Source organism: Penicillium chermesinum (genome assembly GCF_028974085.1).
Source record: "Penicillium chermesinum strain IBT 19713 chromosome Unknown utg000007l:1.0-2695246.0:1.0-2697696.0, whole genome shotgun sequence".
In the NCBI taxonomy this organism is placed as follows: domain Eukaryota; kingdom Fungi; phylum Ascomycota; class Eurotiomycetes; order Eurotiales; family Aspergillaceae; genus Penicillium; species Penicillium chermesinum.
The window spans coordinates 2,414,486-2,438,337 of NW_026695317.1; the positions used below are offsets into that span (position 1 = coordinate 2,414,486).

General features: G+C 51.0%; 8 protein-coding genes across 8 annotated transcripts; 2 read left to right on the forward strand and 6 right to left on the reverse strand.

Moving 5' to 3' along the window:
• Positions 1-12: 12 nt before the first annotated feature.
• On the reverse strand, positions 13-3,629 carry N7468_009663 (uncharacterized protein; the record flags this gene model as incomplete). Its single annotated transcript, XM_058478959.1, has 6 exons — positions 13-1,002; positions 1,055-2,304; positions 2,357-2,791; positions 2,853-3,308; positions 3,362-3,551; positions 3,609-3,629. The coding sequence occupies 6 exons, from the start codon at positions 3,627-3,629 to the stop codon at positions 13-15; spliced, it is 3,342 nt and encodes a 1,113-aa protein (XP_058327289.1).
• A 415-nt stretch (positions 3,630-4,044) lies between these two features.
• On the forward strand, positions 4,045-9,642 carry utp10 (snoRNA-binding rRNA-processing protein UTP10; the record flags this gene model as incomplete). Its single annotated transcript, XM_058478960.1, has 5 exons — positions 4,045-4,408; positions 4,469-8,479; positions 8,542-8,948; positions 9,000-9,141; positions 9,200-9,642. 5 exons carry the CDS (start codon positions 4,045-4,047, stop codon positions 9,640-9,642), a joined length of 5,367 nt encoding a protein of 1,788 aa, XP_058327290.1.
• Positions 9,643-9,830: 188 nt separating this feature from the next.
• Positions 9,831-11,621, reverse strand: N7468_009665 (LLM class flavin-dependent oxidoreductase; the record flags this gene model as incomplete). The annotated part of the gene is made up of 7 exons (XM_058478961.1): positions 9,831-10,058; positions 10,116-10,293; positions 10,348-10,904; positions 10,957-11,025; positions 11,082-11,094; positions 11,150-11,501; positions 11,552-11,621. 7 exons carry the CDS (start codon positions 11,619-11,621, stop codon positions 9,831-9,833), a joined length of 1,467 nt encoding a protein of 488 aa, XP_058327291.1.
• A 1,018-nt stretch (positions 11,622-12,639) lies between these two features.
• On the forward strand, positions 12,640-15,144 carry N7468_009666 (sodium:solute symporter family protein; the record flags this gene model as incomplete). The annotated part of the gene is made up of 12 exons (XM_058478962.1): positions 12,640-12,745; positions 12,798-12,861; positions 12,915-12,972; positions 13,023-13,143; positions 13,277-13,376; positions 13,427-13,510; positions 13,570-13,756; positions 13,809-13,821; positions 13,892-14,085; positions 14,142-14,460; positions 14,519-15,042; positions 15,091-15,144. 12 exons carry the CDS (start codon positions 12,640-12,642, stop codon positions 15,142-15,144), a joined length of 1,824 nt encoding a protein of 607 aa, XP_058327292.1.
• A 514-nt stretch (positions 15,145-15,658) lies between these two features.
• Positions 15,659-17,236, reverse strand: N7468_009667 (glycoside hydrolase family 18 protein; the record flags this gene model as incomplete). The annotated part of the gene is made up of 6 exons (XM_058478963.1): positions 15,659-15,760; positions 15,814-16,349; positions 16,411-16,480; positions 16,543-16,602; positions 16,654-17,025; positions 17,078-17,236. 6 exons carry the CDS (start codon positions 17,234-17,236, stop codon positions 15,659-15,661), a joined length of 1,299 nt encoding a protein of 432 aa, XP_058327293.1.
• A 1,359-nt stretch (positions 17,237-18,595) lies between these two features.
• Positions 18,596-20,222, reverse strand: N7468_009668 (uncharacterized protein; the record flags this gene model as incomplete). The annotated part of the gene is made up of 5 exons (XM_058478964.1): positions 18,596-19,012; positions 19,070-19,461; positions 19,527-19,718; positions 19,772-20,033; positions 20,097-20,222. 5 exons carry the CDS (start codon positions 20,220-20,222, stop codon positions 18,596-18,598), a joined length of 1,389 nt encoding a protein of 462 aa, XP_058327294.1.
• Positions 20,223-20,768: 546 nt separating this feature from the next.
• N7468_009669 (uncharacterized protein) lies at positions 20,769-21,505 on the reverse strand (the record flags this gene model as incomplete). The annotated part of the gene is made up of 2 exons (XM_058478965.1): positions 20,769-20,927; positions 21,386-21,505. The coding sequence occupies 2 exons, from the start codon at positions 21,503-21,505 to the stop codon at positions 20,769-20,771; spliced, it is 279 nt and encodes a 92-aa protein (XP_058327295.1).
• A 648-nt stretch (positions 21,506-22,153) lies between these two features.
• Positions 22,154-23,694, reverse strand: N7468_009670 (arrestin (or S-antigen), N-terminal domain protein; the record flags this gene model as incomplete). The annotated part of the gene is made up of 2 exons (XM_058478966.1): positions 22,154-23,436; positions 23,496-23,694. 2 exons carry the CDS (start codon positions 23,692-23,694, stop codon positions 22,154-22,156), a joined length of 1,482 nt encoding a protein of 493 aa, XP_058327296.1.
• Between the last annotated feature and the right edge of the window lie 158 nt (positions 23,695-23,852).

The following is a 23,852-nucleotide window of genomic DNA, read 5'->3' on the forward strand; positions in this document are numbered from 1 at the left end:
CTTATGGGGAACTCAATCACTCTTCCTCCGAGTCGTCGTAGTCCGGAAGTTCCTCCCACCCGGGCGGAACTGCTCATCAAGGCGACGCTGGATGTCAAGGTAGATACGCAGCTCCCGCATCGTCATCAGTTCGTACACCTGCTTCAGCTCCTCGGGTGCAAGGCCCAGGCCAGACTGATCCATTGGAATACCCGAAGAGCCGTTGCAAAGGTGTTCAAACCCGATCATCACCAGCTCCTTCGACCAGGGACATGCCACAAGCGCACGCAGGTAGACCGCTTTCGCGGCTTTAAGGTCCACTGCCTCGTAACGCTCGTACAGAATGTAGAGCTTCCAGATCGTCACACTCGTTCGGGCACTGTCGCTGCCGAACAGATGGCGAACCGCTGTCCCGCCAGCACGGACTGGGCGTCGAGGGTCTGCTGCCTCTCCCAATGCCTTCTCGAACGCTGCACGAACGGAGAAGCGCGTGGCCCCTGAACGCGATGACCGGCAGAACTCATGGTAGATCTGGTATAGATAGTTGGAGACCGGAACGCTCTGGGGCGTTAGCGCAATCTTGTCGTCCGGCTTGTACCTGGAGGCGGTGTCTCCCTGAGTGATGTCGAAGGAGTCTCGGATCCGGTCCATGATGAGAATGCGGGACTCGTTCCACATGAAGACCGCGACGAAGATGCTGTTGTGGGGGAAAAGCGTGACGCTGTCCTTGAGCCAGCCGCGGAACTCTTTGGGCTTCATGCCATCCTTTTTCGTGCCTCGCTGGACATACCGGAAGAGCAAACGCGCGCGAGACTGATGGATCAGCTCGGCGACGAGTGCTTTGAAGTTTGCCGAAGCATCAGAGAGGCTGGCAACCTCATGACAAGCCTGGTCGTAAACATCAATAGAATTTTTGAAAGGTGAGTCAGAGGTGTAGTAGGAAAGCGCGAGACAGTCGGTGTACGCTACATATTCGAGCCAGTGCTTTTGTGACAAAGCGCGGCGTTGCCATTCACGAAGATACTATATATCATTAGAATGAACCCGGGGTATTACCAAAAAAGGGGACACTCACCTCATACGTCCGCTTCCTCGTAGTCGCGCTCAAGGGAGCTGAGTGTGCGTGGGTTTCGTCTGGAAAATGTCCCAGTTCAACATGGCCTTCCGGAATTGAGTGCAAAATGTATTGGGCCGAATCAAGCCTTTCTTGTTCAATTTCCGTCCAGATCCAACAGTTCCAGAGCATGCTTGCCTGAACTGTCATGAGCTCACTAGAGACCCCTTTGGAAAGTGTTTTCGCCCAGATAGCTCGAGCTTTGCTGTGATCCTGGGTTCCGTAAGAGACCAAAGCACAAGCGTTCCAAAGCCTCAGACTCCAGGGTTTTCGCTTGACCATTTTCTTGGCTGCGTCCATCGCAGCAGAGAGTTCAAAAGCGTACACGAAAGCCACATAATATTCTGCTAGTATTTCATCGTCTGCCATATTGTCTACCAATGCTCGAAGAGTGTGTCGTAGATAATCTCGATTTGGACAAAGTGCTGGAGCCTGATTGTGAGGACCATCAGCACGGAACGAGTTGAACCAGTTTTTGGGTGATGTGAAAAGAGTTGAGGTTGTATGAATGAAATTCGAGACAGGACAAGTAAGGGGAGATGGCGGAGTGCGACTGTTCTCATTATCGTTTGGGGGCATCCAACCCGACAGCAAGGAATCATCGCTGATTCCGTCATTCTTCAAGAAAGGATCCCAGTCCCAATGGCGCGAATTGTCGAAGTTTTCAAGGGTGGTGGTATGCGGAAGCTGCCAGAAATGCAGGAAGCCGTCAATAACTACTCGAGCGGCTGCTAGGTGGTGGAATGGGCGCAAAATGTCCTCCATGTCAGAGAACATGAGAATTCGATCTTCATCCGTTGTCTCATGGGATGCCGAGTCTAGGACTCGCCCTGGGAGTGGAAAATGGGTCATCCTTTCTCTCTCTGCGGTGGTCCATGACGGGATGAGGGCCAAAGGCTGAATCTCATTCGCAAAGGTAGTCGTTTGAGGCCGAGGTCGCTTGGGGATATCGACAACATAATTCTTCCATCCCTTTGCGTTTGCTTCGCCAACTCGGGGAGCTTCTGAATCCCAAAAGATACGGAAGAGGTCGAGGACCCGGTCTTCATTCGCGTCCATAAGGAATTCAGGACGGAAAAAGCAAAACTCGATCAATGCCTGCCAAAGACCGTTTGCTATTTCGACATATCCTGCTTCTCTCAAGAGGACAGTTGAGCGAAGAAAAAGGTAAACTTGGATTTGGTCTCTGATTGGCCCTGGTTCGGTGATGGCTATATTCATCATGCTAACCTCAGAAAAAAAAAGCCAGAAATTCGTAGAAACCGAACTCAGAGCATCCGGCCTGTCGATAGTCGAGATACTTGATCCATATATTGAGATCACTGGGATTCTGCCGGAGAGATGTGTTCCACTCGTCCATCAATTTCTGGGGCCCCCAGAGTTGCGCGCCTTCTTGTAAACGACCAAGGACAAGCCGATATTTTTGCCGAGATTCTCCAGCCTTTGCCAAGGCCTTTTCATATAGGGAGATCTTGATATCCGCTAAACCATGCCACTCATCAAGGGTAAGAGTTCGACTATCCTCGTCATCCGGACCAAGAACCAGGAGGCCTTGGTGGTCGATCAATTTGAGCCACAGCCCAACGTCCTGCGGATTCGATTCAAGGGCCCGCCAAAGCTCTGCATTCCGGGCCATTCTTTCTTTTTCGCGATCAATTCGGACAGTGGCTAGGTATATGTCCTCTTTCGGTGCTGCTTCTGTCAAATCAAAAGGGTGTGTTAAGTCTAATCCGATTCGATGTTCATAGGACAAGCTCACCCCAATCATCATTAGCGCCGGATGCAGTGTTATCCCGCATACCAAGGGAAACAAAGTCATTGGTTATGTCCAGAACATTGTCGTCCTTGCTACGAAGTCGGAACTCGGGTTCGCCGAAACGTGCTGCTGGAAGTGGCCTGTCGCGGCTGGTGGAGACTTCTTCGTCGGGGCGGATGCGGTCCGCAGTTCCAAGGATATAGCCGCCACCAAATCGCTTGTATTGGGGTATGGCGTATCGGTGACTGGATCCGTACGTGAGGTTGAACCGGTCGCCTTTGTTATCCACAAAGAACAAGCCATCGTCCTCGCTAGAAAGTGTTTTCGCAGGGTTAGAAAAGATTCTCGCTGGGCTAGAGGCACTGGCATTCTCAGAAGAACGACTGGGTCGTGCTACATCGCGTTCGGATGGGGCGGTGATTCGTTCCTTGTTGTTGCTGCTAGTGTATTCTTTTTGGGCTGGTGCACGAGAAGCAGTGGGAGGTGAGTGTGTACGGGATGAACCGGAGGACTCTTTAGGAGACCTGTGGCGATAACTGTCATGCTTCCGGCGTGGCGATCGTGAACGAGCGTGACGACGGCGGTGGCTGGAACTTGAGCCTCGATCATCTCGCGCATGTTCCTCGCGCGGGCGTCGATCTGGAGGGGCGCGTGGTGTATCCGGGAGTTTGAAGCTCCCAAACTTTGGAGCGGACTTTTTCCCTGCAACTCAAATGTTAATGACCAAGAAAGTACACGAATGGAGACGCAAAGACAAACCTGAGACCCCGTCGAGTCCATCCTGGCAGACGCGACCTCGGGGGGAGAAGGTCCTTATCACACGAGATTCTTATCAGTTGACTGCAAATCCGTTGATAGTTCGGAGCGATGAAGGGTCCGCTCTGAATCAAGCAGGCGGTACCAAACAAGCTGGGGTCGAAAAGAAGCGAGAAAGCAAAAGAGACTAACTGGATCGAGAAGGCGGAGAAGTAAACAACAGTCCTTGGTGGGATGGGGAAGGCGGTAGATGGAGGGTGGTTGGCAAGGCGATCAGGCAGGCGGTGAGCAAATATCCGGAGACAAAAAAAAAAGTTTGGTTAACTCGACCTAAAATCTTGACAACACTGCGGCGAGCTGCGACTACTTCAGCGCTGGGCTTGGGAAATGGGATACCCCGTTCTGGCTTGAAAATCAATTGAAACAACAGGATTTAAAAATGGCCTCGTCTCTTACGGCCCAGCTATCGCGCATCGCGGCCAAGTCGACGCACGAGCTTGACCTCAAAGCGCAAAGAATCTCTCATTCGCAGTCGCTAATCTTCGACCACAAAATTGCCGGTTCTCAAGATTTCGATACAGTATATGATATTTGCTCTGATGGATTCCGGGAATTGTGCTCCCTGGATGGTCGCTTCCGGAAGTTTGAGCTCTCAATCTTCAGCGAGCAGAGCAAAGGCCAGGACCGTACGCAGATGAACTCTGCCCAGAACAAGGAGCTCAATATCACGATAGAGAACTTCCTTGCTTTGGTCGGGGGGGAGGTTGCAACTAAGCCCGGCTGTGAAAGCTGTGGACTGGTTAGTGAGAAGATTTAGGTTTGTCTTTCTCGTCTCGAATTAGTGTTTGCCGACTGAGACTAAGCTGCAAACAGGTCCCACGAGTATAATACGACCGCTATGCTCCTCACATTTCTACCATATCATACCACGCCACTTTTTCTGAACCTACTCTCGATTCTCCCAAATGACCTATCCCCCGCCTTCAAAGTGCTTTACCCCTACAAGGCTGCATTGACGAACCCCCCAAGGCATCCCATCGTCCATAGCGCCACTACAAACAGAGCCTTTTTTGCTGAATTAAATGAATATGTCTTGAGGACATCGGAATTGCGCGCGCATAGCCATCCCCTCCTCTCCTTTTGGGCTGGGATCACTACAGAAGCAGTGGCAGGAATGCTGGAGAATGCCCGCTCAGGAAGGCGAGAAGTCGAGAAACAAAAGCAGGACGACATATGCCGCCAGGTCCTTTCGGTCCTTTCACGGGCCTTTGTTCTGAAAGATGTTTCTGAATTGATCATCAGCTGCTACATGATCTCTGTTGTGTTGGCTCAGAAAGCGTCCTTATCTAACGATTATGTCAATGGTCTGATGGAGTGTGTGGTTGACTCATGGACCCAAGAGACCTTGAGCTCTGGTTTGATTTGTCTCTCTGTTCTTGCCCAGCACAAGCCGTCCGTCGCACTTCCAGAAAGGGTATTCAAGGCTATTAGCCGCCTTGACCGTCTGGTGCCGCAGATTTCGGAGGTCACTGCGAAGTACCAGCCTTCTAAGCTTCTCCTTGGACTTGTCCATGGCTGCTTGAGCGACCTTAGTAAACAGAAGAGCGCCTCTCGAGTACTTCTCGCGAGGTCCATTCTCCAATCGACACTTCTAGGGGATGATTCTTTGAAAGAGGCCATAGAAATGCTTCTCAAGGCTGCCAGCAATACAGATGTGATGCAAGAAGTTTCTCTCGAGACTCAGACTCAAATTACTGAGTTGATTGAAGAATTAACCAGGTCCAGCTCCATTCGGCCGATTTTCCAAGCAGCGATTGCTGAATCTCCGCAGAACATTTCTGCTGTGGAGCTTCATTTGCAGACTCTGCTTGAAGCTCCCGTCCAAACCGGGACCATCCAAGATGTTGAAATGGAAGACGTTGCGCTGGAGCCTGCTACCGACCGCTTCTCTGCTGCTTTAGAGGCCTTCTCTGAGAAGCCGTTGTATTCATCATCGTTCTTGAGCAAGCAGCATATTCCAGAATTTGAAGATCTCGTGCAAATATTGGCTTCAGCATTTGACTCTGATAGCAAGATCTCGCAATTTACGGATTTGCCAATTCTAGGGAAATCCAAGGCCACGCAGTCTCCCCAATACCTCTCTTTCTTCGCCCGTGTTGCCTCCGGCCCTTACCCAACGGGTCCAAAAATTGCAGCCTTGCAAGCGATTTCCTCTGTCATCTCATCAGTGTCTCGTGATTTTGACCCGCAAGCCCTTCTGCCATTCTTGCTTGTTTCTTTGGAAGATAGTTCCCAACGGATCCGGCGTGAAGCCGGTGGTGTCTTGGCTGCTATCAGTTCCCTTTGCAAGAAGTCCAAGGGAGACGATGGCGAATCGAAGAAGCCCTGGGCACATAACTCGATATATGGAAGCGGGAGCCCGTCGGCCGGTATCTCTTGGTTATCTTCACGAGATGTATCCAAGTTCTTGGAACGCTCTTTGCTCCCCGAGCTTGAGGAATCTATTCTTGATCCGGCCCACGTGAGCAAAGTCCTCGATGCTACGCTCAGAGGATCGGTCCTTTCGGAAGATTCAGGTGCATCAGAACTGAAGAAATCTCTACGTCTCAATCTATTCACTTTCTTATGTTCCCATGTTACTCATCTACCAGTCTTCGGCCCTAAGATTCGTCTTCTACGACAGCTGAATGGCGTGAAAAAAGTTTCCGGAACAACCCGCGCGAAAGAACTCTTACCCCTGCTCGAGAACTGGCGCGGTTTGAGCCAAACTGAAGTGGAGGATATCTGTTCCAAGGAGCATATCCCCATCTCGGAGGCCGAGCAAGAGATTGTCGCTATCATTACTCCCAAGGATGCTGATGCAATCGACGCTCTGTTGTCTTTCGTCAGCTCCAGCGAATCTGTTCGGCCATCCTTTGTTACAGCGGACTTCAATCGTATGAAACAGATTTGGCCCAAGGTCGCTGAGGATAGCCAACTTGTTGCAGCCGATAAACTCTTGGAAGTCTCTTTGGGTCTCACAAATGAAAAGGCTTATCTGGCAGACAGTTGTCGTGATGTTCTTCGGAGTGTTGACCTCTCAGGACCAATTCTCTTGAACTACGTCAAGAAAATTCCTGAATCCTTGACTCAGATCGATGGACTCGCCCCTGCGCCAAAGCGAAGACGTACAAGTCAGAATAACATGGTTGCTATGACCGTCAGGGATGAAGCTGAATTCAGTAAGATTGTTGATAAGATGACTTTCATCCTTGAAATCGTTGATAGCTCCACCCCAGAGTCCCACCCGGAGCTTGCCGACGGCCTCTTCCAGACTCTTGCCGCCCTTCACCATTTCAAGTCACAGATCCAATCTGGAATGAGCTACCTCCTCAGCCTTACACTCGGTAGTTTGCTAGCTATCGTGAACAAGTCCAAAGCCTCTGCCAAACCGCTTTTTGATACATCTGTTATTCGAGCCGACCTTGTTGTGGATTGCGTACGAACCACGGAAAGCCCGCAAGTGCAGAATGCAGCCCTACTGCTCGTTGCTGGTATCTCTGTCATTGCTCCGGAGCTTGTTCTTCACAGTGTTATGCCCATTTTCACTTTCATGGGCTCTAGCGTTCTTCGCAAGGATGATGATTATTCTGTTTCCGTTATCGATCAGACGATCGATCAGGTGGTTCCAGCGCTTATTCAATCTCTGCGCGATCAGAAACGGGACGTCGTTTCTGGTACTTCTGAGCTCCTGCTCAGCTTCACTGCGGCGTTTGAACACATCCCATCCCACAGGCGCCTCCGCCTGTTCCACGCATTGATCACCAAGCTCGGCACGCAAGACTTCTTGTTTGCTGTCCTTGCTATGCTCGCCAATCGATATGCTACCAACAAGGATGTCCTCACTTTGATGAGCGGCGTGGTCTCGGATACTGATCCAGTTGTGGAACTCACGACGTACAGCAAGTACCTCAACCTTGTTATTGACGCATTGAAACCCAAGCCAGGTATCTCCCAGGTTCTTCTTGGAATTGGCAGTGATGATGGTCGCGACCCTCAAAAGGTTTCGGTCGATCTCCTCAGGGACCTTGCTCACCTGCTCAAGCATTCCACTCTCAAGTCCAAGTTGGAAGTCGCATTCTCAAAGGACGATGATTTCTCGAACCAAGCTCGGGCGTGCTTCTCGCGGGTTCTGGAGCAAGTCCTCTCCATTGGTGAATCCGTCAAGACTATGGCACAAGTCAGTCACGCATGTGGTGAAGTTCTCGGCTCCCTGTTCAGTACTCTGTCTTTCGTGGACTTCTTGGATACTGTCGAGGTTTTGTTGGATGGACCTGACAATGATCTTCGTTGTAAACTCCTTCGCCTTCTGGAGAACCGCCTTCGGCAGAGTCCCGAGCGAGACAGCGAGTCTCAAATCAGAGTCCTCGATTTTCTCCCCACCTTGGTCAAGATTGTGGAATCTCCTTCCTTCCTCCCTCTTCTCAAGCATGCCGCAGTTGCTTGTATTGACCGCGTGACGGAAAAGTACGGCCGCAAGGACCCATCAAAGGTCATCACAGCCGCTAAGGTTGTGGCCAGCCCATCTTGTCTCGGGGTTGATGACGATCGCATCCGTAATATGGGTGTCCTGTGCCTTGCGTCCATGGCTGAAGTGCTCGGCGAGGCAATGATTCCCGCCCTTCCCGATACATTGAGCCAGTCGTTCAGGCTACTGGAACTTAGCCTGGCGCCTGGGAAGGAGAACGCACGTCTGCACAATGCTGTGTTCTCTCTCCTCTCTGCTCTTCTTGCGAACTTGCCGTTCATGATTTCGAGTTCCCACCTCGACAACATTTTGCTCCTCTCTTTCAAATCCACTGAGGCTGGTCTTGAAGAAAGTTGCGATGAAGCCCGTGAGGGATACCCTCCGTCTCTTGGCGGCTCGCAAGATGGATTTTTTCGGCCACCCTTGGAGCGATCGAACGTAACTGGCTGGCGGCCGTCAGCTCCGGAGCAGAAGCCACCAACGAGGTTCTCCAAACCCTCAGCCTCGCAGTCGAGAAAAACCCCAAGTCGGTTATCGTCAAGAATATCGACATTCTTTCTCGGATCCTTTTCAACGCATACGATCTGCGACGCCAAGCTGGCGGTCTTGCGGACGTCAAATTCAGTGCTGACCCCTCTGAATTGGATGAAGCTGAGACCTTGCTGAACGACGTCACGATCAAAATGATCTATAAGCTGAATGACAGTACTTTCCGACCGCTCTTTGTGAAGTTCGTTGATTGGGCCACCACTGCTGCCCCGAAGGACAAAGATAGCCAGATTGCTCGTCTGACCACTTTCTACAAGTTCCTCCAGGTTTTCTTCGGTACACTTCAGGTATGCTCACTCACCTCCCGTGGATTGAGCTCGCTCACTAATGTTATATAGTCAATCGTTACCAGCTACTCCAATTATATTTTGGAGAACGTCGTTCAGGTCTTGGCGACCGTTGGCCCTGCTTTGAATACCAGGCCACTGTGGCTTGCCAGTCTTCGCACACTGCGCAATTCGTTTGAACATGACCAAGATGGTGAGTTCCATTTCCCCGGAGGAAATAAAATACCAATTAAACTAACAAACTCTGGTAGAATTTTGGCAATCTCCCTCCCATCTGGCCAGCATCACGGGGCCTCTCGTTGCTCAGCTGGCACATGCTACTACCGCGAAGACTGCCGAGATTGTCGCCGCCGAGGTAATCCCTGCTATTGTGGAACTTGCGGTCGCAGCCGACTCGACCGACAACTACAAGGAAATCAACAATGTCCTCATGAAATATCTCCGACCATCCTTTGGCCCGAATGCCCAGTCAACTGGTGGTGCCAACCCCTTCACTCGTTTGGTTGCCGTCAAGACCGAGCGCGCCCTTACCGAACAACTTGGTGAAGAGTGGCTCGCTCTCCTTCCCGAGATGCTTCCATACATTAACGAGCTGCAAGAAGATGAAGACGAGGGCGTTGAGCGAGAGGTGCGCAAGTGGGGCAAGCACATTGAAAATATTATTGGGGAGAAGATCGATGATATGATGAATTAGATATCGATTATAGTGGCTCCCCTGTACCCCCCAAAAAGCATTTATGAGGCGTTCGTTTCTTAGACTCCTGGAGGGACATACTGCTAAACGTCTACTCAAAATAAAGTTACTGTCTATATCAATGTTTGGATGAGAGTCTTAATCATGTACAACAGCTTGTACGTTAAGCTGTGGTAGTAGTTCCTCATTTAGTTGCCTGGGATTGGCGCATCCGCAGCTTCAACGCCAGCATTCCATCTGTACTTGAACGCCGGATGGTCAGAGGGTGGTCCAGATTGACCCGGACGTCCGTACAGGTTTTCGCGATAGGTTCCCTTCTGCACCGCGTACTCGTCCCAGAAGAGTCCTCGCTTGCGAAGTTCGGGGATCAGCAGATCAATCACGTCCTTGAAGGATCCTGGCTTGACTGCGTAGGCCTACGTGGTGTGCTATTAGCTTACGGTCGAGAAAAGCGGCGTTGGAGGGATCCTCACCAAATTGAATCCATCCACATCGGCTTCTTCCACCCAACGCTCCATAGCATCTGCGACCTGCTGTGGTGTGCCAACAGTCGTGGCACCGAGACCGCCGACGGTGATGTGCTCCCCCACAGTCTTCTTGGTCCACTTGGCGACCTCGGGGGTCGCCTTCGACCAGCCCTCGACCGCCGACCTATCCAAGGTCAGCATACTCAACTTCTTATGGACTAATATCTAGTCAGCTTACCGAATCGCATTACTCTCAACATGTCGCAGCTCCTCGTCGTCGCCATATTTGTCCAAGTCAATGCCAGTCCAGCCTCCAAAAAGCGCCAGCGCCCCGTCGATGGATCCCAAGCTGCGGTAATACTTGAATTTCTCAACCGCCTCCTCTTCAGTGTGACCAAGCACGGGACACAGCAAGGCTAGGAATTTGATACTTTGGGGGTCCCGTCCGAATTGGTCCTTGGCCAGCTGGCGAATCTCAGCCACGTTCTTTGCAACCACCGAAGGGCTGTGCCCAGCAACAAAGATGGCTTCCGCATGCTGAGCAGCAAAGGTCTTGCCGGCTTTAGAGGTTCCAGCTTGGAGGATGACTGGTGTGCGCTGAGGACTTGGCTGGGTAAGGTGAGGCCCGGGCACGCTGAAGTACTTGCCCTCGTGATTGATTTGCCGCACACGCGATGGTTCGGTGTAGACGCCTCGTTCGCGGTCCAGCACCACGGCGTCCTGGCGCCATGAAGACTCCCACAGCTTATACGTAACTTTAACATACTCTTCTGCGACAGCATATCGGTCATCATGCTGGATTTGGGTTAGCTGAAGCCTTGAATGGCTGATTCTGCGGAACACTTACATGTGGTTGTTCTGCTTGGCCCATGTTTCGTGCCGCAGAATCGAGATAACCAGTTACGACCTGGTCTTGCTATCAGATATCTTTTTCCTGGACTTGAACAGATGGCTAGCATCAGTGATACTTACATTCCACCCTAGTCTAATGTCCCAAGATTAGCAAAAGCTATATTCAAGTCCGAGTCGGAAGCACGTACCGTCCCTTCGTGAGGTGATCCACGGTAGACAGTCTCCGAGCAAGGTGGTAAGGCTGCTCGTATGTCGTTGTGACTGTCACGCCGAATCCAATATTCTTTGTCGCTGCAGCCATTGCTGGAACCACAGCCAAGGGCTCGTTCACGGGCCACTGGGCTCCGGATACTATTGCAGGATCCAAATTCTTGGGCCCCTTGTAGACATCATATCCCCCCAAAACATCTGCGATAAAGATGCCATGGAACTTGGCAGACTCGAGGAGTTGAGCAAGCTCAATCCAGTGGTCGACATCGTTGAATCGCCAGGACTCGTCTTCTGGGTGGCGCCATAAGCCGGGAGACTGATGTCCACTGCCTATACCGATGTTAGCAAGGAATTGCGAAGGCAATGGAACAGACACATACACATCTCGACGAAGGCATTCAGGATAAGTGACTTGCGAGGCTTTCCGCCCCCAGCTCCGTTTTGCGACATCGGTGTAGTTGGCGGTTGGTGATTCCCGAGGCCTTTCCAACCCTATGGAGCAAAGAAGTTGATTAGAGGAAATCGAGATAGAGTCAGTGAGGGAAGCAGATTAGCTCCAAAGGTCTCGTTTTGCAAGGAATACCCCTCCAATATGTACGATCGACATGTACTCCCCGCGTGCGTCATTCGATCACGATGTGTATAGCACCAAAGTGGGTCACGATGGCGCGATGCGGCCGGGCTTCAGGGGCTCGATTCCTTTCCAGCCTGCATTTCTACTGGATGATGTTACTTTAGAATTGGGCAAGCGCATGAACTCTATCCTATGAAGGCTACTCTTTTCTTCGAGCTCTCTCGCCCGAGAGGCCTAGTACTTGCTGCGGCTATGAAGGTTGACTGCCTCGTCCTGTACAGACTCGTCCGAGACGGGGTCGCCCAATCAGCGCTCATGTGGATCGTGCCCGCATTGCACGTTCTATAAACTAATACAAGGGAGCTCTTGTAATATGTGTAGCCCATGAGCATTGAGATGGAGGTTGTTAACGGACCTCCTACAGTCCCTTCCCAGTACCCGTGAGTCGTAGCTCGTGAGTCGTAGTGCATTCCCATCGTCCCCTTTTTCTTGAGGATCACCATGTGAATATCACCTACAATGACACCATCCCGACCGACATAGCTATTGACTGGTTCAAACTTAATTCGTAATGAGTTGCTTGGCTGAATTGTCGGAAGAGCACCTCATCGCGAACGTCTATCGAGTCATCGCCGATCGCCCGCGGCTTATTGGCTTTCATCCATACCCGACCCCATGGGCACCCTAGATACAGCGATTCTGAGTAGCCCAAGTGCTGGAAGCTCTATCTCAGCTTTTTTGACTCGTTATAAACATGGTTCAGCCCCAGGGCCATGGGCCTGGATCTGTTCCCCTATTAGAAGTATTCTGGTACCTCCTCCTAAATTCATCTCGACTTACTGGTTTTCTGGGTCTCGACCAACTGCATTTTGATCGCCTAATATAACTTTGCGAATGTCTGGCCTGCAGGCACGAGCTGCTGCCGCGGCTGTGCAGCCGCCTCTGTCCCAGGCGGTTGGTTATGTTGTCGTCGTGGTAGTTGGTGTCATTATCGCCCTGGGTAAGCTGTTCAGTCCACAATGAGGCTCTAGAGTTCTGACAGGGGTCAACAGTGATGATGGTGATTACCAAGGTCTTGAAAAAGACCACGGGCGAGGATAACAAGAAAACTGAAATGTGCGGACTCTTCCTCCCATCAGAAACAAGTAGGCGCTAATAAATCACTTTAGGTTTATGACCGCAAATCGCACAGTGAGAACCGGCCTTACTGCGTCTGCTGTTATCTCGGTAAGTGGAATCCCCTTTTTGTGTCTTTTCTTTCTAACATTCCTGTCCAGTCATGGCTCTGGTCGACAGCCCTCCTTGGGTCTTCGTTCGTTGGATATGATTACGGCGTTGCTGGCCCTTTCTGGTTCGCAGCAGGATGCAGTCCCATGATTGTGTTCTTCGCGCTGCTGGGTATCTCCTGCAAGCGAAAGGTCCCGAAGCCCATACCTCGCTGGAGGTTGTCCGGATTCGCTATGGTAATTCCCCCCCCCCCCCGGGAATCTTCTGCAGAATCTCTGCATACTGATGTCAATATGCAAACCAGGTCGAACCGCGCATGTTGTTTTCATGTTTCTCTGTCTGGTTAACAATATCTTCGCGTGCGCAAACATGCTTCTCGGCGCTGCTGCCGTCATCTCTGCTATGTATGTCTCTGAGCCACCGGCTAGGTTTCAATGCCGACTCACAAATTCAGGTCTGGGATGCATGTCATCGCTGCCACCTTCTTGCTGCCCGTTGGTGTAACCGTCTATACATTTGTCGGCGGGATCAAGGCGACGTAAGGATATTTTGCCTCTTTTGACAGATGGTTCTTGCTATGATGCTGACTCCTCACAGATTCTTGACCGATTATTTCCACACAGCTATTATTCTGATCATCGCATGTTACTTTTCTGTCAAAGCATTCACGGCCGACCAAGTCGGCTCCGTCGGCAACCTCTACGAGCTCCTCCAGGCTGCCGCTGTGCGAAACCCCGTGTCTGGTAATAAGGGCAAGACCTACCTTACTATGACTTCAAAGGGTGTATGTTCAATTTGAATCATATATGACAGAACTTTCGCTAATCAGTGCCCAGGGAATCTTGTTTGGTATTTTGCATACCCTAGGAAACTTTCGGTCTAGTCATTGTAAGTAGCGCTGTATGACCTTTGGGAAAAGACGATATCCTCATCCCTGTCCAGATGGACACTAGTTACTTCATCAAGGCCTTCTCAGCCTCCCCCGCTGCGGTCGTTCCTGGATACACCATTGGCGGTATCGCTTACTTTGCTATCCCATGGGCTTTGGGAACCGTGATGAGCTCCGTTGCTCTAGGCCTGGAAAACCAACCCAACTTCCCAACATACCCAAGGGTGAGGTTCTTCCACGTCAGGAAATTACATCCCTCCTATGCTAACTGCCCTTCTAGCGTATGACCACCGCGGAAGTCAGTGGTGGGTTGGTTCTTCCATACGCTGCGATTACCATCGCGGGCAAAGGCGGTGCTGCGGCCGTCCTTCTGATGACCTTCATGGCTGTCACCTCCACGCTCTCTGCCCAGGTTATCGCAGTCAGCTCGATTTTGAGCTTCGATGTATACCGGGAGTATTTCAAGAAGTCGGCTACCGACAAAGACCTCATCCGCGCCAGCCACTTTGGTGTTATCTTCTTCGCCGCCTTCTCAGCAGGCTTCAGTACGATGCTCCACTACGTCGGAATTGATCTCGGTTGGACTCTGTATATGCTGGGTGAGTGGGATTATCTGGTTATCCTTAAACTGGACTGTATTAATGAGCATCATTCCAGGTGTGGTCACCTGCCCAGGTATCTTCCCCATGGTCTTCACAATCCTGTGGCGCCACCAGAGCAAAGCCGCTGCGATTCTGTCCCCCATCCTGGGAATGGCAAGCGGGATTGCGGTCTGGCTGGGGACGTCCGTTTACTTTGGCGGAGAAGTCTCGGTCACCTCTACAGGTGAGGTGCTGCCTTGCATGTATGGTACCGTGACATCTTGCTTCTCGCCCATTCTCTACTCCGTTGTGATCACCCTGATCAAGCCCCAACGGTATGATTGGGCAGACTTCAAGAAAGAAAAGCTAGCGCTGGAGAAGCTCGAGAGCGACCTGACCACTGCCCACCACCGGGAGATCCCCACTCAAAGCGAACAGAGTGACCCTGAAGAAGCGAGTCCGACTGGTGCGGCCTATAGTGCCAAGGAACTAAAGAGGTGGGGTAGTATCGCCGCGTTTTGGTCGATCGCCACATTCCTCGGCCACTGGGTCATATGGCCTTTGCCGATGTATGGCTCTGGCTATATTTTTGGGAAGACGGTATGCTACTGCACGAACTGGTCGCGAGATAAGGCTAACGTTGTGTAGTTCTTCGTCGCTTGGGTTGTCGTGGGTATCATCTGGCTCTGGGCACGATGCTGATCGCCATTGTTTACCCTCTGATCGATGGCGGTATCAGCCAGATCGCTCAGGTATACCGAGGGTTGACTAGTCGGGGGGCCCTTTCTTACGATGAAACGCAAGGAGAGGAGATTGGGGCTACCAGTACGTCTGCGTCTGGATCTGTCAGCGAGCGGATCGGAGAGAAGGCTACTGCAGAACTGCACAAGTAAAGAGCTTGAATGAGCACGTGGCTAGTGGCATTTGGTTTCATTTGGTTTCCGGGGGGGGGAACCCGGGCTCCATGTGGCTATTGACGCGATCATGTGCATACCTTAGTAGTAGTTAGAATTGCCCTGAGCGTCATATATGAAGCTCTCCTGGAAATCAAGCTGAAAATAAGTATGAACGAGAATCTGTACGCAGAATTGAATAAATACATGTAGGCCCAAACGAATGACGGTCTACATCAGAGCTTGGAAGCTATATATTCATAGGCGAATACTATCCGGCCGCCCGCCAGTCCCGAATCGTGTGCAAGACCATATCAATTCTCTTATTGGAAGCCAGCTCTCATATTGGCGTACTGCGAGGCTGGATAGCTCAACTGATTCTGGCTACTATCCAAGGCGCCAGTCCCCCCGAAGGTCGACACGACCTGACAAGCCCATTAGCAGATGTCATTGATACCCATGGACAGTCAGCGCTTACCGTAGAGATCAGACTTTCAGACCCGTTCTTGTCGCTGCTGCTCTCCCACCACATCCCACCGCCGAGACCCTTGGATTGAATGTACTGCGCCTTATTCTGCGCGACCTGTGGTGTATCATAGCTCACCATCATCCGCTGGCTGGAATCGTAGCTGTAGCTTGCGACGGGCTGATCCAAGTAGTTCACAGCGGCACCTTCCAGGGGCAGCGCCTTGTAGTCCCACACTCCGTTCTCCCACGAGCCGCTGCCGACACCACTGTAGTTGGTTCCAGGGCCGTCCGTGTTCATAAACGAGCGGCCATATAATGGCATGCCCATGACAAGCTTATTTGCAGCCACGCCGTGAGAGAGATAGTAGTTGATGGCTTGATCTGTGTTGAACGGGGTGCTTGGAAGGCTGCTATCGGATGCGTAGATATTAGCATCATGGCCAGCAATGGTGTCCCAGCTGCCAGAGTAATCGTAGGCCATCAGATTCCAGAAATCTAAATAGTGATCCATATCGCTGATATGGAGATTTTGATAATTCGCAGGACCTTTTTAAATCATTAGCATATCAACACAATTCTCCATGAACCTGAATAGATAGAGCCTTACCGGCTGGAACGGCAGCAGTGATAAGGAAATGGTAGCCAGAAGCATTGGCAGCACTGTATGAATCCAGGGACTAAGCATTGTTAGTAAGAAAGATCACAATTTTTAGATGTGTCGGGGGATTTTGTCACGTACAGAGCGCAGTGCTTGCAAGGTAGCCACAAAGTCGTTAGCCTGGTCACTGTCGGTGGGATACTGTGGCATCATTTAGCGTTTATCTCAACCATCAAATCCTCAAAGACTGACCTCCCAGTCTATGTCAATTCCATCTAGACCCAAATCCTTGACCAAGGTAGTAGCAGTCGAGGCAAATGTTTGCCGTCCGCTTTCACTGCTGAGCGCGCCAGCGAAATTAGAGGAATAAGTCCATCCTCCGATGGACAGGAGAACCTTCAACTGTCTGTTCCGCTGCTTGAGTAAGAACAGCTGCTTGATACAGCCATAGACATTATTCCCTTGGTCATTCCAGGAATCTGAGGAATAGTGCTTCTCAATATCGGCCCAAGTATCAGAGAGGTACACCTCCCCATCGGAGCGCACGTTTGCAAAAGCATACAAAACATGCGTGAGTCGCTCGGCGGGAAGATCTTGAGGGTTGAAGGCCCTTCCATAAATTGCCTAAGCAGATACATGAGCTCTGGTCATCTTTTCTGTCCGTCTTGGAGCTTACCCAGTTCACAAAGTACGCTACCGAGCGGTATCCGGTCGCATCACGAGTCTCCAGATCTTTCTTGACCTCGACATGACGCGGAATGACACCCGCGTTCACCAAGCAAGTCAGGCTTAGTACAAAATAAAATATTTTCCACATTGTTTGCGACACAATCATGGTAATGGCGAAGTGTCTGTGTTTGATATTGTGATAGCCCAATGAAATTTTGAATCCCACCCGAGAAAGAGAGGCGCGATCGTCATTATTTGTAGTTCAATGCTCCAGGTTACCTTGAGTTCTTTTCCTCAAGGGTTCCCCGCCGATAGCCAAGTTACCAGTGTCCGCACGACCGAACGTCACCCTCCCTGCCGAGTGACAATCTCGACGGTTGCCTCGTAGGTTTGAAACGCCTGTTCAACGCCTCTCGAGCGGAGCGGAATGTAAGCCGGCCAACAATCGAGGATCCAATCTAACCGGGGTTGAGCATGTGCGCAGATGCATTTCAGCACACGAACTCTTCATCACGGGGCATTTCGACAGATGTCCGGCTGAACGCCACAATAAACGGCGTGCCCAAGCTTATCGCAGAGCAACTTATACATCCCAACCATGTCACTGCTAAGTATGAGTTTCAAGCTCGATGAGCATCCAATATGGAACAGTACAGCCTGGCCGTCTCATATTTTTGGCGGGTGCAATATCACAATCCCTCCTCAAGTTGCGCCAGGGTCGGAACATTTCTCGCATGGGGAATCTTATGCCCGGTTGACATAACGTCCAGATCTGCGGTTTATTGGACGGCGAATAGGGTAACATCGTTGATCTCAAGCCGTTTCCATATGGGAAAGTTCAAGTCTATCGGAGTATATCGTGATATTGTGCTCGCGGTGGGCCTCGTGCACCTTCAACATCCGCGTCTGATCAAGGCGGGGAGCTCGAAAATAGAGCGAGCCCGCGGATGTAACTTCGGGGAAGGCCCCCTTTTTTTCTCCCCCACCCGCTAGTACCAGGCTGGTTCGTTTGACAGATTAGCATCTGGCGGAGAGTGCTGACGGAGACTGCAGGAACTTTAACCGCAAGTTGCTTGCCGCACCGCGAGCTGCAGGAACGGATCATCCGCGATAAGCCAATGTAACACTGAGACCATGCGACCTGTGCAGGTGCCATTCCACTCTGCAGGGAAATTTACATATCCTAGGCTGGAGGCAATCCTTGCGGGCTTGACGATCTCAGTACCTACTCTGACAGGGTGTATGTCTTTGCCGGAAGTGACCGGGGGCCGTCAAAGCCCTCCCCTTCGTAATGTCGTAAATAAATTTGAGTCATGGCAATAGGTTAATGTTGCCATTTCAGCTTTTTCTCTATATTGATTTTTCACGATTCTTGTGCTATGTCGATGGAGTATGTACAGGAATCATTCATCCAACAGTGCCTAGGTTGCAAACCGTGGAGCTCGGTTTCTGTCATTGGGAAATGCACGGCCTTGCGTATGTAGATTCGATCACACAAGTCGGGTATTTTGCAGGAATTAGTCCCTCACAATGCGTTATCAGCACACGACCAAGCCCCCGATCCACTAGATTTCGAATAGCTTTGGGCGATGCTGACCGCAGAGCCATACGTGCCCGCGACCATCAAAAAGGTCCCTATCAACAAGACCAACCCGCTCCAGATAACCATCGCTACCCATCGTGGTGACTTTGCTGTCTTTCCTTGTGACCAGTTATCGTATAACCACATGCAGGCCATTGGCTGGAAACACATGAGCGTACCTAGAAGAGCGCCAATGAGAGATACCAAGCCGTCGAAAACCGGAATACCACTTGCGATCACATAAGCTACTATGGTCACACCAGATGTGCACCCCAGCCATGCGGCCCAGTGCCGGATGCTGCTGGAAGTGAGATGCGGAGAGCCTCGCATGACGCGAAGGAAAATGTACTTGGCGGGCACCTGTTCCACATATCAGTGTTTGGAAACCAGCGGTGCGGGAGTGATGGGCATATTTACATGAGTCACGATAGTCAGGGTGACAATCAGACCAGGTAGAGCAAAGGCATAGCTGATCTTTTTTACCAAAGGCCCTGCTGAGCTGAGGGCGGGCGATGCTACGTAGGAGCCGCAGAAATAATAAACAACACATCCGATCGTGATATACACTGCTGTGACGACGCTTTGACAAATCATCAGCGAGCGGGTGTACATCCGCGGATCTCGCATTTCTGAGGCGATGGAGAAGAAGGAGGGTGTGCCGGAGAATGCAAAGACGATCGAAGAGACAGATGTAATGGCGTCGGTAAACGAGGGACTGGCGATGATCTTATAGTCCGGTACCCAGGAGCCATTCTGCGGTGCTGATGCTGGCCGATCCTCAACTCCGACCGCGATAGTCACAATGAGAACTGCGTGGATGCTTTTAGGGAACTTCTTTCGATAATAAATTTGAATTTGAAGGATTCGGACTTACTTGCTGTCAAGATGCAAAACAAGCCTCCCCAGGCCATGAAGCCAATCTTGGCCAGGGTCTGTATACTGCTAAGGATGAGCCCTATTACAGCAGACACTGCAACATAGGCTGCCGTGCAGGTAGCATGGCTTGAAATGGCATTCAATGAGATGGACACGCCCAGCATGCCAGAGCCAGAGACAAAGACCCAATCTTTTCATAGTCAGGATATATGCACAGGGGCCCCTCTTCTCTGCCAGTCTTACAGAGGACGAAAACGATCTCAAGAAACCACATGCCAGGCTGGCCAAAGATCATCTTTCCAACATCTCCAACGCCGTAAACCTCGGGATGGTTCAGTTTGAAGACTCCGATCATATAGTCTGACCACGTTGTAATGACGGCAATAATGACCAGGATGATGACCCCTGGAACTATTCCCAAGCTTTCAAAAGCAATTGGAATCGAAAGAACTCCCAGTCCGATCTGAGTCTTCATCATGAGAGCTGCAGTGACAATCCACCCAACCTACCAATGATTAGCTTCGACGGTCGACTCAAAGACTTCCGACTTCCTCGAGTGCTCGCATACATTACGGTAGTTAGGGCCGTCCTCTGAAATCTCCCCAAAGACGGCATCATGGGTCAGGTTTTGGCCTTCGCGGGCCTGGCCAAGAGAATTGACTGGGGAAAGTTGATCTTCCTTCTTCGTCATCATTTTACATTGGAGGTAGAAAAGTGGAATGACGGTTCGACCCACGCTTAGGGTTACGGGGGGCTCTCCGAAGCTTTTTGAACAAGATCGTACCCCAGATTCCTCCTTGGCCGCCCCGCTAGTATAATATTGCATTGCTGTGGGGCCTGACTCCTTGAAGCTCTTCTCCTTTTTTCTTGAATTAATGTTTCCCAATTTCCATCCCAGTGGTTCTCATTCCTGGCAGGGAATTTCGTCAAGCCACAGCAGCTAAGAATGACCCAACGCTACATTAACTCACTGCCTGATGGAATGTAGTCTCAGACTGCCGATAGCCTGTCTTCCTCACTGGGTATTTGCTCTACTCGGGGGCCTCTTTCTCCGCATTGAAGATTTAAAAAGCCCCCTTCTGGACCACGACCCCAAGGACTTTGGAAAGCGTGGCGAATGCCGACATTGCAGGGTGGGAGCTGACCCCTGGAACTTGGAAGCAAATCCCGTCTCAATGTGCCATCCAGTAGGGTGGTCCTAGCCAAGGACAGATCAAAACTCATTACCTTGAAAGAGACATTATGCTGGTACCATGGCGGGAAGAACCTGGCGTTTTAACGTCTCGCAATCGCTGTAGAGCCCCGTCGTCGAAAGGCGCAGCTCACCCGCCATCTCCAGTTCTGCGATGGCCCCTTGCTTATCGGCAGAGCCCCACTGGTTCCAATGCACTTGGGTAAGCTCTGGGCTATTGCGAGCTCTGGGTTACTGCGGCCAATTGCGTAACAACTTGGCCGGGACTCGTCTTCACAGATTCTCCACATCGCCGCGTTTCTCCTCATGGGGCCGCTCCCCACATCAATATTGGGTCGTACGGGGAAAGATCTTAGGGTTGGGGATGATGTTGATATTATGGATGGAGTTGAGGCTCTCGAGTGTCGGGTGCTGGGCCCAGTGGTTAAGCCCTATGGCGTCGGTATTTCACTGACGATGTTAGGAATGGCTTGATCAAGGAGAGGTTAGGAGGCTACGGCAGGCCTCCCGAGATGTACAAAGGTGCTTTGCGAACACGACTGGAAGAGTTTTTATCATAGAGCCCATGGGATGGGTCCTCGCGATCTGTCGGTTTTTCCGGTCAAAATCTCAAACCTTGATCCTCACCTGCCCCGCGCTGCATTTCCCGTAGTTTCAATGCAAACTTTGGAACGAGAACTTTTCATCTCCACAAAAGCTGGATGACTGCTAATCCGAGCATCATCGGACGAACGGCCTGATCCGAGAGCCTTGAAATTGGGCACCTTGTTGAAGGGGAGCTTCATCGTCCGCTTTTCATATCAATATTATATCGGAACATTGGAGTTCATTGAATCTGCACCATCCGAGCTCTTTCTACATCGCATCAAGCTGGCTGCGATTGGCGTCGATGAGGAACGCTCGCTTCAAATGTTTGAGAGAAAGGTTTGCGTCTCTATTAGGCACTCTGGCCATCATTCGAGGGAAGCAGAGGTAAACAAGACAAAATACACCACAGCCCCTTCTTGACTTGATTTGTCAGAAGATGCTTGTGATCGTCGCAGTCTCACACTTGAGCAACCCACTCGTAACGACAAATCTTGAGAGGTTTAATGTTGCAAAAGTCAAATCATCAACTCCTATTCCAAATGCACAATCCTACTGCAGGAAATACAGTCAGGAAGGAGGAAAGTACTAGTAGCGAAATAGTAATATAGGTGAGAAAGGGCTTTTGAGGTTCATATAGATACAAAATTATCCTCAAGGCTCGAGAGGTCAAGAAAAACTCCTCGCTATAAAGCGAGGTAAAAGACAAGGCACTAGAAAGGGGTATTTTCACAGGTGAAACAAACAAAAAGGCATGTCAGTCGTCATCGCAGTGTGGAATGAAAGGCATTTCAGCGCTTCGGAGATAGGGTATTAAACAAGTGCAAGAATTTTGAAGTCGAAACGGCTCATGAGAAGGCAGGCAGAGGTCGAACAATCGTCTCCGAATAATCCGGGGGAGGGCTCACGTCCACAACCGCTTCGTGCATCAATGGCGCGATTGAGCGTGGCCTGAAAAATTCGTTTAGCTCTGCCTCCGTCACAAGAACGTCGAGAGAGGTTTTGACCGCATTGGCATACTTGGGCGGGGTGGTGATTTGTATGGGAAGACGGAGCGAGATGGTCGGGGTGAGGATGTTGGCTTGCGGTGTGTGATATGAGAGAGACAGGTCTAGGGCGTAGATGCGAGATATAAGGCAAGTATGGAAGGTTGGTACGAAGGCTTTTGTGTCTGGGAGGTTGATCGGGATCACGAGAGAGGCAGTGTAGAAGGTGGACGAAGACGCCGTTGAACCCTGCGATAAAGCCTGCGACGAAGCCTCCGAGAACGTTGAATCTACCGAGTCGCGCCGTTCTACGTCTGCTGTGCTGTGTTTCTTCCATTTCGCTGAGGCTACACACATGGTAGACAAAGGAACAGTCTCTGTGAAGAGTCCCTGGCCAATATGAGAGAAGGGGACAGATCCAGACTGCGATGGGAAATCCTCCCAGGGCGTGGCGCTGTAAAATGTATTGACTCTCAACCTGCTCACCAACGAGCCTAGCATCGGTGGTTGTTCGTCGCTCACTGGGTCGAAACGAAGCTTCACGTTCGCCACAGTGCTCACACGCTGGTCGCAGTCAGGCGGAAGAAGTTGAACGGGGTTAGGCTGAGTTGACGACGCAGTCATTCGACCGAGTTTGCTGCGCAAGAACCCGCGTTTCACGCTCTTCTCCTTCTTCAGCCAGTAGTTTGCGTTATCGAGGATAGGGATCGGAGGGGCTTCTTCTGTGTAAGGAATTATGCGGATCTTCTTCCCCACGTTGGCCAGAGTCTTCAATCGACCGTTGTCGGTTGTGGATCGTGCCAGGACGGACGCCCGGATGACATACGCGATCCGAACCATGTCAGGGGCCATGTCATTTAGAAGGGTCTTCCCGTTCCCTGAGATCATCGGGTCTCCCAATGTTGGTGGAAGCATGGTGTGCGACTGGTGGATCTGGGCATTGCAGGTTTCGTGGGTACACACATGCGGCAGCAAGCGATCTGGAACAACAAAAGTAAAAGGAAACTTGTAGAGTTGGTTTGTTTCCAGAACTCGTGGCGTTGGATATTCATCCGGTTGAATCGGCTGGCGCAGCTTCAGAAACATTTGTTTCGAGCCGGTTCGCCCAGGGCATGCTGCCCGCTCAACAGTGGTATGCGAAATTCCTGCGGTGTATTATCGTGAGCTGCGGTTTCTCAGATGCTTCGATTCCAGAGGACCATACCTTGAAAGATGATTTCAATATCATCGAACCTGGTATCGTGTTCGACCGAGACGGTCACAGTTCCATGAATTTGATCTCCAGTGGTATACGAGCTGACTAGTCCTGGTTTCTGCCCGTCTAGTTCGATCTCGACCTTGGGGGCTGCACGCCGACCCCAGATGTCGCGCGAATCTGACATGCGGCTGCTAGTTGAAGACATTGTGATGTGAAAGAGAGTCTATGTTGAGGAAGGCGCTTTTTATCTGCGACACCGTTTGGGGAACCAAACGAGGGCCCTAACCGAGAGGTCTTGAATTAATCGACTTTTTTTTAAAAGAAACAGAAAAGAGAAAATCACAGCCGATGCCCTGGTTTAAA